Source organism: Rhinoderma darwinii, chromosome 3, assembly GCF_050947455.1.
Source record: "Rhinoderma darwinii isolate aRhiDar2 chromosome 3, aRhiDar2.hap1, whole genome shotgun sequence".
NCBI classification, from domain to species: Eukaryota; Metazoa; Chordata; class Amphibia; order Anura; family Rhinodermatidae; genus Rhinoderma; species Rhinoderma darwinii.
This window is the reverse complement of record NC_134689.1, coordinates 11,675,786-11,688,276: the sequence shown is the minus strand read 5'-3', so window position 1 is coordinate 11,688,276 and position 12,491 is coordinate 11,675,786. Positions and strand designations below refer to the sequence as shown.

Genomic DNA, 12,491 nt, shown 5'->3' with positions numbered 1-12,491 from the left:
TTAATATAAACCACAGGCTCAATTTATTGGACTTTATATATTTATATATAATTATATTTTAACATTTGTGCACAGCATGCCCTGTAGAGGGCGCTGTCTAGCTTTGTCTTACTTGATCACAGACTTCTAGATTAGTGGTTTCGGTATTCGGCCAGCCCACCGACTCATCAGTATCAGTCTCTGCCCCTACAGTCCATGACTTGTAGGAGTTCTTACACAGACTTTTTCCATCTTTGGTATCTTTCTAAGGCACGATCATTGCGAGCAGTCGACACACAAGCACGATGCATTGAGACGTACAGTGGGCAGGGAGTACACCCCCCTTTACCCGTCCCCCTTAATGCCAAACATTCATTTACAAGATGCAAGAGTCCAACCGCTTCTTCATCTACCACATAAGACACATGTGGTTCCAATCACTGACAGCTGCCGCTTCTTATACAAACTCTCCAAATATTGCCCACAATTCACATTGGAAACAAAACTTTAAAAGGAAAAAAACTTCACAAAAAGTTGGGGAGGGGTTTTTGCCCATCTAAAACTTCTTACATAACCGGGAACCCTTATAGACGACATAGGTGAGGTTTGCAATGCTCTATAAGCCAGTGGAGTCAGTCATGACACAGTTAAATTGAGCGTATATACTGTACCGGCTCTTTAAAGGGGAAGACTACTTTGGAATATAACTTTTTGTTAGAAGGGTCCTCAAAGGATACTACTTTCCTACTTCTGGGACCCCCAGCATTTAGCGATGATCTGTTGGAGAACCCACCAGCAAGTGTTCAATTCCCCTGCAGTGCCCCCACAGGAGAAGTGTAGCATTACACAGTTTATTTAAAATCATTTGGCCATCTATGTAATGCACGGACATGCTGGGTCGTCCAGAGTGAGAAATGATCTTTGTAGCCGCTTTCTACTCTATAGGGTATATGAACATTTGTTTTCTAAACCAGATTTCCCCTTTTTTTGACAGCTTGCCCCCCCCCCCCCCCCAGCTGACTATATAATAAAACAAGGCCTTTACAGTTTGCATCCAAGTATATTCTGGTACTAAAAAGACAGTAGTCACAACTCCACCCATCATTCCTGATTGAGACAAGAGAACATTACGGATAGGACTACTGTTACAACAATGTTGTGGCTGCATAAAAACCATCAACCAGAAGAGATGCAGAAAATTGTGTACATCAAATTCTTCTTATTTAAAGGATATTTCCATAAGGTCTTATTCCTACAAACGTGTTTCTCATCTGTCTGCTGTCCGCTTTAACAAAAATAGTCCCGAACTAGACTATTCTTAAAGGGCATGTCCATCTTTAGCAATTTTTACTGACACGGCCAAAGGTAAAGTACCTGGTCTACGTTAGACACCACCAGAAAGAGTTCCTCTGCCAGCAGCTGTAGATGGACATACCCTTTAAAGCAGACCTTTTCAGCTCCACCCATATCTATGTTTAGCCACATCCATTTTTTGGCAGCTAAACCGATCAGTGTGAGAACTAGGCATCTATAGTATACACGGAGGGTGGGGGTTCAGAACAAATGGTTTGACCCAATCTGATAATCTAATCAATTTTGAAGGCCATGTTATAATCCCAAATGGACATCAGGCCCGTTTCCATGAACATTTATCTATTATATTTCAATATTTTCTGCCTCTGGTGATTATTAAACATATAACCCATAATACAATCTAGATCAATCTACCTTCAGATAAAAACATAAAACAAACATACAGAAGTTTTTCACACGTTCGGCACAGATTATGTGCGGAGCGATATAACCATAACAGTACCACAGACATCAAACGCCAGGCGGCGCGATGGACCACGGGCAAAACGATAAGGGGAGGGTCATTGTTATTCGTCACAGTTAAAGTTGTCAGAAGGTGTCAAGAGTCACACCCACGTGTTGTCAGAAGACGACATCACATTCAGCAAGACGGCCGCCTTCCGATCGGCCATGCTCCCGAGACACAGATTTCTTGGACAGTTAAATATCCCCAATGTTTAGAGGTGATAAAATCAGTCAGTCACTCTTCTTGTACAGATTTTTTTAAATCCTAATATAAATAAAAGCGAAAAGTTTGCGTAAAAAAAAATAAAAAAAAAATATCAACGATTGATTGAGGATGTAAATGTGGTTTCAATGATCAGCTTATCCAAGGTCTGTCCAGTGCATGATACAGAGGCGAGACCACCCAACTGTCCTTATGGGGGGCGGCTCCTCACGACGAGGGAAAGAATTCTGTGTCAGCTCAAACTTCCTGCTTCCCTCCAGTAACAGAAGGGACACGGCCACCAAAGAGTGACAGCTGGTTAATAAGTTAAAAACACGTCCATAGAGGCCGATTTATCCTCCGTCATCTACTTCTTGTGTAAAAAACGCATTTTACTTCCTAGAAAAGATACAAGAAAGTTTTTATAGCAATTTGGAGAAATATATATTCTACATAAAGAATAGTCCATAATGGATAATAATAATGATGCGCATATAAAGGGGAGCCCTTATATAAATACATTACATTACTTGTACTGATGTGGAGTTATACCCCAGAGCTGCACTCACTATTCTGCTGGTGGAGTCACTGTATACATACATTACATATCCTGTACTGATCCTGAGATACATCCTGTATTATACTCCAGAGCTGCACTCACTATTCTGCTGGTGGAGTCACTGTGTACATACATTACATTACTTATCCTGTACTGATCCCGAGTTACATCCTGTATTATACTCCAGAGCAGCACTCACTATTCTGCTGGTGGAGTCACTGTGTACATACATTACATTACTTATCCTGTACTGATCCTGAGTTACATCCTGTATTATACTCCAGAGCTGCACTCACTATTCTGCTGGTGGAGTCACTGTATACATACATTACATATCCTGTACTGATCCTGAGTTACATCCTGTATAAGGGCATGACCACACATGGCGGAATTCCTCCGCAACTGTCCGCATCAATGCCGCACCTAATCCGGGTTGCGGATTACGGCTGCGGATCTGCACAAAATGTGCAGAAAATTGATGCGGACTAGCTGCTGCGGACTGCGGGAAAAGTGCTTCCCTTCTCCCTATCAGTGCAGGATAGAGAGAAGGGACAGCACTTTCCCTAGTGAAAGTAAAAGAAATTCATACTTACCGCCCGTTGTCTTTATGACGCGTCCCTCCTTCGGCATCCAGCCCGACCTCCCTGGATGACGCGCCAGTCCATGTGACCGCTGCAGCCTGTGCTTGGCCTGTGATTGGCTGCAGCCGTCACTTACACTGAAACGTCATCCTGGGAGGCCGGACTGGAGACAGAAACAGGGAGTTCTCGGTAAGTACGAACTTCATTTTTTTTTACAGATACATGTATATTGAGATCGGTAGTCACTGTCCCGGGTGCAGAAACAGTTACTGCCGATCGCTTAACTCTTTCAGCACCCTGGACAGTGACTATTTACAGACGTCTCCTAGCAACGCTCCCGTCATTACGGGAGCCCCATTGACTTCCTCAGTCTGGCTGTAGACCTAGAAATACATAGGTCCAGCCAGAATGAAGAAATGTCAAGTTAAAAAAGCAAGACGCATCCGCAGCACACATGACATGTGCATGACAGCTGCGGACTTCATTGCGGAACTTTGAATCTCCATTGAAGTCAATGGAGAAATTCCGCCATGAGTCCGCCACTGCTCCGCAACAGACAGAGCATGCTGCGGACACCAAATTCCGCTCCGCAGCCTATGCTCCGCAGCGGAATTGTACGCATCGTGTAAACGAACACTGCTAATTTAAAGTGAAAGTCAATGGAGAAACGGCTCCGCTGCGGATTAACGCTGCGGAGTGTCCGCAGCGGAATTTAAGTGAAATTCCGCTATGTGTGAACCCGCCCTTATACTCCAGAGCTGCACTCAGTATTCTGCTGGTGGAGTCACTGTGTACATACATTACATTACTTATCCTGTACTGATCCTGAGTTACATCCTGTATTATACTCCAGAGCTGCACTCACTATTCTGCTGGTGGAGTCACTGTGTACATACATTACATTACTTATCCTGTACTAATCCTGAGTTATATCCTGTATTATACTCCAGAGCTGCACTCACTATTCTGCTGGTGGAGTCACTGTGTACATACATTACATTACTTATCCTGTACTGATCCTGAGACACATCCTGTATTATACTCCAGAGCTGCACTCACTATTCTGCTGGGGGAGTCACTGTGTACATACATTACTTATCCTGTTCTGATCCTGAGATACATCCTGTATTATACTCCAGAGCTGCACTCACTATTCTGCTGGGGGAGTCACTGTGTACATACATTACTTATCCTGTACTGATCCTGAGTTACATCCTGTATTATACTCCAGAGCTGCACTCACTATTCTGCTGGTGGAGTCACTGTGTACATACATTATATTACTTATCCTGTACTGATCCTGAGTTACATCCTGTATTATACTCCAGAGCTGCGCTCACTATTCTGCTGGTGGAGTCACTGTGTACATACATTACTTATCCTGTACTGATCCGAAGGCCTTATTCACACATTTTGCGCACGTTGCCGTTCCGTGTGTCATCAGTGTTTGGTGCGTGGCTGCGTGATTTTCACGCATATGTCAACTTTTTATGTCGATTTGTTTGATATGTAAAGTATAAATGGATATTTAAAATGCTTTAAATAAAACCTGTGCAGTTGTGAGTCGGAGGTGTCGGTGGAGACATTGAGCACAGTTCTGCGATCCATTAAAGAAGTGGTGCGTAACCCGTGGCTCTCCAGCTGTTGTGAAACTACAACTCCCAGCATGCCATGTCAGGGCATGCTGGGAATTGTAGTTTTAAGTCAGGTTGCAGACCACTGTGACTACAGCCTATATGAAAGCTCCTCATAATAAAGCAATGATGATATATAATCCATTCACTTCATCTCACCTATTCTATTGAAGAATTTGTTGACGCCGCTCTGTTCTCCGCCGGGCAGGGTCTCCAGATATTCCTGTGCTCGAACCTCAAAGAGACCTGTAGATACAAACAAACAGCAGGATCAGGGCCCAGCGAGAGCTTCTTCCGCTCACACCCCAAGACTTTCCAGCAGGGAACGTTCACAGCTGCGTGCGGGGGCTTCAATGCAGAACTCCCAGCAGTCAAACAAAAACGGGGTGGAGAAAGTGGACAACACACAGACAGTCCGCGCCGTCTATGGATCTATAGGGAAGAGCATCATCCTGCAGGGAAATCTTCTTAAAGGGACAGCGCAGGACTCCTTACTAACACTACAAACATCTCTCGTTGCAGTGAGACTATACGTATTCGATAACGGTTATCTACAATTTCACCAGTAGGGGGCACTTGAGCCAAATCCAACATTGTTGGGGTATAAAACACTTCGTACGTATGTAATTTTCTTGCGACTCCATTAAGATACATTAGCGGCAATGTCGCACCGTAATCTAACACGATCATATAAGTGTGAAAATTGCGCCGTTTTGTCGCCGCGAGAACGTGCGTTTCGTTTTGCTATGTAGAATCTTATACCAGTCAATACTGCTTCGGATATCACACTGTATCCCCCGCCTCCCCCCAGAGAACACGCTTCCAATTTTTTCCAGGAAGATTATAGAATTGTCAAGAAAGTAATTTCTTAAAGGAACACTCCGGTAAAAACTGATAAACAGTGTTCTGCCTACTGCAGGGCCTGAGGGGGCGGAGTATGACACACGGATTCCCTGATTGGTGTTTTTTGATTCCTTGTGTCATGCTCCGCCCCCTCTAACCTCATATTATGTCTAGCGCAGGGTTTAAGTTTTGCCCAAAGGGTTCCTTTATTATACAACGAGGGATTCCCGGATGAACTGACCCCTCCATTCGAGTCGCTGTCGGTTGACTGACCTTTGTTGCCCTGTTTCCGCATCTCTCGCTCCTGGGTGAAGCCTCCAAACGTCTGCGTCTCCATAAACACCTCTAAGAAACGGCGGACACTTTTTGATGAAACTGATTTGCGGAAGGCGTCACGGAGGAGAGTTCTCTCTTCTTGCTCTCCAGGGACCATGAACAAGGAGTAATGGCCGACAATTTCCACAAAGAAGCGAACGAAGGCCTCCGACACGATGTCATTCAGGGAGCTGGAGTCTAAGGGAGCGGAGACACAATGTCATCATGGGAAAGGGTCATGTGACTTTTCGAAAGGGGTCGTCCAGTTTGGACAACCAACCCTGAACAGCATCGAGGGGGTGGGATGAGTTTGGGATGGCATGGGGGGGTTGATTTTTACTTTGGGGCCCCTCCCCTATGTCCAGCTATATATTCTGTTCCTGCCTGTTTTACCTTGTTGCCCGTTGGCAGAGCCCTGGTCGATTTCCGTAGCCAGCTCGCTGCGCTGCTCCAAGATCTGCTCCAGAGCGGTCTGCAGTTTGCGGGGAAGGATTGAGTCCTCATCGTCCATCTAAGAGCACAAGAGAGTAAGACGAGGGAAATCAGCCATGGTCTAGAAGATCCATCATATAAATGGAGGGAACGCAATTCAAACCCCAGTGCTGCGGACCGGCGGCCATCTTCTGGGTACGAGTATAGCGTGTAGCCCCCTCCGATCTGCACTGAAGCATGGTGTCACCCATCTGCTGGGAGGTCCATTGCTAAGCAACGGCCCAGACATAATTGCAGGTGTCCAGGATTAGAAAAACATGGCCGCTTTCTGAGACAGCGCCACACCTGTCCCTAGGTTGTGTCTGGTATTGCAGTTCAGCTCCATTGAAGTAGAAGGAGCTGCAATACCGCACACAACCTGTTGACAGGTGTGGCGCTGTTTTGCAAAGAAAACAGCAATGATTTTCTAATTGTGGACAGCCGCATTATTCTAGCACCCAGTCGTCACAGTACGCTCACACCACTGTAACTGAATTTCCCATAGCCACACATACACGGCCACCTCTGCTGGGAACGGATCACGGTGTATGAAGACCCCTGGGAATAACATGCATTATTTTTTTTTGCCCACGTAATTAGGACTCCCATAGACTACGGGAATTAGGTGAGTTTTCGGCACGTTTTAAGCGCCAGCAATTGACCTGATGCTTCTTTTTTTACAAGACGCGTTTTTTAAACAATACTCACCCAAAGAACAGTGCCATAAAATACCTAAGTAATACCACTATCCCGTAACCATAGAATAGCGCCATACAGTGCTCAAACCAATAACACCACTATACATTCTACATAATACCCTGGAGACCGCTCATGGTCGGGACTCCTAAAAGGAGGAGGCTGTAGGACAATTGTTATAGTGAATGGGAGATACAGAAACAGCCAAGTAGGTGGACCCGCTATAGAGAGGCCATAAAGGTCTATAGTGGGAAAACGACTTTAAAGAGCAGCTGTCACCTGTCCGGACACATCTATTTTAGTAAATAATTGTATCCCCCATAAAATTCTGGAACATATATTCTTAGAACTCAGTATTGTGCCATACCTCTGTTATTCCGCCTAGAAATGTATGAGTAAATTGACACCTGGGTATTACCATCCCCTTCGTCAAAGGGGCGTGTCCCTACAGTCTCACTCTGTTAGCACTGATTGGACATTGTCAGTCTGTGTAGGGACACACCCCAACCTGGTAATACCCAGTTGTTAACTTATTCATACATTTCTAGGAGGAGTAACAGAGGAAAGTTGAATTAAAAAATATATATATGCCCCAGAATGGTTATTTCATGGGGAATACAATTATTTACTAAAACAGACATGTCAGGAGAGGTAACCCATCCTCTTTAATTATTATTAGAAAATTTATGGCCAACTAATCGTATCATAAGTGGGACTCGGCTCAGTTTCTTTTCCGTGTAGGTTACAACTGCATACAGGAATTATCGTATCATCATGGCGGCGCTCACCTGTCTCAGGAAGCGATTATTACAGAGGTCGACCAGTAGAACCTGCAATGGAGGAAAGAAAAAAAAAAAGGTCATTTCCTATTTCCTGGGGTATTTCCAGTCCCGGGTCTGTGTTTGCCATTCGTCCCCATTTATAAGTCAGCAGCAGCCTGGGCTCATGGCCATTCACGCGGTGTACACATCCTGGACTGTGGTTTGCGGTTTCCCTAGTGTTGACCAGAAATTACATATGACATTATAATCCTGGAGTCCGTTCAGAAATCACCCAGCCCTGCCCCGATACTGACACGCAATGGGATACTGGACAGAGAACTACAATAGCTGGGGAACGCTGTACTAAAAAGGGAACTATATAGAGAAAATTTCCTGAAAAGTATTGCAACTGTACTATGAAGGGGTTAAAGAGATACTCGTTAGGAGGCCCTCATACATTGCAGTTATAGGGAGAGCTTCTGAGCTCACGAATAGAATTCCAGAACTACAGTAAAGACTGACACCAATATAGGAGAGAGAGATACAGAGAGAGTGAGAGACACAGAGAGAGACACAGAGACAGAGAGAGAGAGAGAGATGCAACGTTCAGATATAAAAAGTATTAAAAATGTACAGTATTTAATTTTTTTTTAAACTTTTGGGGGTAAACCAGTCCCAATTCACTGACAGCAAGAAGGAAATTCAAACGAATTGAAACAAGGTCTATTAGAAAGTTACAAAACTCTTCATAGTACATTGGTTAAAAGGGTTGCCCAGTTTAGAAAACCCATTTTCATACACCCGGTTAAGGAATTCTGAGTTTATAGAGGGGGGGTCTTCTCTGCTCAGGCTCCTCATCTCTTGGTCAGAGTGAAGAGCTGTTATAAAGATGGTTTCTTGCTCCGGAGGACCTAACCTGTTCTCTATTACACAGACTACACATTAATATGAATGGAAATTGTGTAATACTTAATTTTTTCTGTGGTGGCGCTGCAGTGAAATGAAGCACTTACTGCCAGGTTTCCCTACAGATCACAGCTGATCGTTGGGGATCCCAGCAGGAGGACGTGTTGGGAGCTCCTTTTTGTCAAGGGACCCTTCTAACAAGTAGGGATTGTCCAAAGCGGAGGCCCCCTTTACATAAAGCCAGAAAATGGTCAGACCTGCTCACAGATCCCCTTTAATACCGATGTATCTTCTGGACTGTTCACAGCCCTTCCGCACACGTCACCCTTCCCCGTGGGTCTGTTTGAGGTACGGCAGCTTATCATATACAGCTACACCCTAGAATGGTGTTAGTTTTGGCATAGGAGCACTTCTTTCTTCGGCCTCCGGAAGCCATTAGTTAATTGCTGTAATTATTTGTCTCCTGTGTCCGGCTGATACGCGGCCAACCACAGCCAGATACAATGTCCCGTGATGAGGGGGATTTCTTTGTTTTCAACGGACAGAACAGAGAAATTATTTGGCAACATGAGCTCTGGAAGAAACACGGGTCTCTAACATGTACCTTTCTGGTTGTTCTAAAACTACAACTCCAAGCATGCTCTGACTGCCAGGGGCTATCGACACGTGCTGAAGTTGTCGTTTCTCAACAGCTGGAGAGCCGCAGGTAGTCGGAGTTTCACCTATAGATTTAAAATTCTGCTCTGCATAATCATAAAGTTAAATGATAAAATTCTTGCTGCCTGTAGTCACCACTAGGGGGAGTTTAGGAGCTTACAGATTAATGAAATTAAAGGGGTACTCCACTCTGGCCAATTCCTACTTGATAGAAATACCCCATGGCAATAGGCAAATCGCAAAGTGTCCCCCTGCTAGGACCCCTAGTGATTGTCTAATCTGGCAGTAAGTGTTCAATTTCCCTGCAGCACCACAACAGGGGAAATGAAGTATTACAGTGTGTCCATTCATATCAATGCTTTGTCTGTGTAATGCAGGACAGGACAGGTCCTCCAGAGAGAGAGAGACGCTCTTTGTTACCTGCTTTCTACTCTGACCAAGAGATGAAAATCCCGAAATGACGATCCCCTCCCCCCATTAACTAAGAAATCACCAATAGGGTGTATGGACATGGGTACTCTAGACTAGATAATCATTTTAATAGGAAATGTATAAATCCATGTGCAATCTGCTCCCCCTAGTGGTGTCTTCTGGCAGCCAGAATTGTATAATTTAACTCTATAGTTGTGGGAAAGGAAGCAGGGATTTTGGTTCAGTATCAGAAAAATAAATTTTTAACCCCCTATAAAGAAAAAGTGAAAAACTAAAGGTAATCTTTAATTATCATGTCGTTGTCAACTGTGGTGGACCCTGAGGTCAGGTAATTGGCAACCAGCCAAGAGGAGGCCTACAATTTCCCCCTTGTAGACTGTGGGGGGCTCATCGGTGGACTCAAAAAGACGATCTTGAACTCACCTCCTCCACCGGCAGCTCTTTGAGACGAGGGAGTGAACTGGACAGGAGCCCGATGAGGAACGGGGTGGGGGAGCAGACAATGTCGATCATTGATGGTGGGAGCACAGGAATGTAGGTGTGTTGCCAGGCAAAGGGGTAAATTAAAGCAACCATGGCATGGCAGCATTTGGACAAGGTGCTAAAAGAAAAAGGGTAGAACATTATTCGTAAAGAATGAAAAATTAAAACAAAATTATTATAAAAAAAAAAAAAAATGACAGGACACTTTTGAAAATATCATTTAAATATTGAACTTCTCGGCCACCGACCCCACAATCTACCCCATAATAAAGCAACAAGGGGTATTCCCAATAGGATATGCCATAATTGGCCTATCTCTGAGACCCCCTCACCGGTTGAGAAAACAGGGGGGGGGGGGGGGTCTGAATGAATAGGTGGTGGCGCCATCCAGGCTGTGGCTGGATGCGTCCACGGACTAATTTTCCTGATGGTCCCAGGGACTGAGGTCCGCACCGATCAGTCATTTATGGAAGATCCTGGAATAACCCTTTAAGGTTTGCCATTCAGGAGTCTAGGAAAGCTGAGTGACTACCCCTACACTTTTATAAGCAGCCTGCTATAGGCTTAACCCTCCTTTAAATGCCAGGCTTCTCTTCTATTGGCAGCCATATTACTTGACACTCACAAACAGACAGAACGGAGAATCGGCAGATTATGCATAGATTTACATATCCGTCGTATACACAGAGAATATTTTCCATATTGTGTAACATTAACAGAAGAACTTACATCATCTCATAATGCTACTTTTTGTGTCCTCCCAGTTCCTATAGCCTCATCTTAGCCCATGAATAGAACTCCAGAACTACAGTAAAGACTGACACCTTAGTGAGCATTGGGGGAATGGAGCGCTGAGTAGCGTTGTACAATTAAATGGCAGAGAATATTTTCCATATGGTGTAAGAATAACAATCCCTTACAGAAGTGGCTGGATATACGTTCATCAAACTTGGGGAGTTTATTTAATGGCGGCATTGAATAGGCTTAAATAAACACGTATAAGTCCTGAGCGGAGTCCCACATCTGCTATCTGAAGCATCACTAGTCACTCGGAGTACAGACATTCCTGGAGCGGTGCCCAGACTCCCTCTGCATATACAACACTCCATAATTACACGCCGGGTGACATCAGCGTTTAACGTCGCCATGTTTACAGCCGTCTCCATGACAACACAACAGGAAAACAGCATAAAAAATGCTGTACACTTAACCCTTTAAATATCAGGAAATTGGACAAGGAAAAAATAAAAAAAATTTTTTAAAAAAAATCGGAGGACGTTTCGACATCGCCAGGCGTAACCTCGGCAAATAAGAGAATAGAATATATTGTTTGGTGACGGCCAGATCCCCACCTATCAAAACTTCGGACATGTCAAAAATTTTTTGTTTTTTTTAAAAGCTTAGTCACACTTTAAGGAAATTAGAAACAGGGAATGCTGGGACATTAGTGATGGAGGAAGTAGCTAACTTCTACTCTTTTTGGGTTTTAATAGAAACCGATAGAGCTGGCAGCCTGACCAACCCAAGACATTTTTTTTTTTTTATGAAAAACATTTTAAATGATATGTTTTAGGCGTGAGCTGTATGCATGGAGCCATGTGCATGAGGCCATGGTAAGGAGCCCTCAACCCACAGGAACCAATGGTTATATTTACAGTAGGATCTACCTGAGGGTGTCTGCCATGAAAATGACTCTTCTTTCTAATAGGAGAGAGGCGAAGACCTGTATGAGGTGCCGTACACTGAGTGTGGAGAAGAGGGCATCAAAATCCACATGTTCAAGCCTAGAGTCCAGGGGTCGACACAGCTCAATTACCTAGGAAGAAAGCAAGATAACGATATACAGGGCCAGAAGCAAGCAGAGGTCTTCTCTCATATCCCCGAGTTAGGATATTACCAAGCAAAGCCGCTTGGTCTGTATATTGAGTAAAATCGGATTACCAAATTCATGTCCCAATAGCAACATTTTGCAGCGTGATCCAATGTATGCATGATGCGACAATGGTCACATTATTGGTTGTATTCTTTTCAGAAACAGCGCCGCTCTTGTTTATGGACGGTGTGTGGTATTGCAGCTCAGCCCCATTAAAGTGAATGCAGCTGAGCTGCAATACCGCACATGAAACAATACTAGAGCATATTTTCTTAGAAGTC

General features: G+C 44.2%; 1 protein-coding gene across 3 annotated transcripts in view; it reads right to left on the bottom strand.

Annotated features, from left to right (window-relative positions):
• DENND2A (DENN domain containing 2A) overlaps positions 1-12,491 on the bottom strand; it is a 74,782-nt gene continuing 62,291 nt past the window's right edge. For all 3 annotated transcript variants that reach the window (XM_075855896.1, XM_075855895.1, XM_075855897.1), the window contains 7 exons: positions 12,005-12,153; positions 10,278-10,455; positions 7,887-7,928; positions 6,325-6,442; positions 5,890-6,129; positions 4,933-5,019; positions 1-2,398 (listed from right to left, as the gene is read on the bottom strand). In XM_075855896.1, coding sequence (XP_075712011.1) covers positions 2,367-2,398; positions 4,933-5,019; positions 5,890-6,129; positions 6,325-6,442; positions 7,887-7,928; positions 10,278-10,455; positions 12,005-12,153 — 846 coding nt within the window. In that variant the 3' untranslated portion in view covers positions 1-2,366. The remainder of the gene's footprint in view (positions 2,399-4,932; positions 5,020-5,889; positions 6,130-6,324; positions 6,443-7,886; positions 7,929-10,277; positions 10,456-12,004; positions 12,154-12,491) is intronic.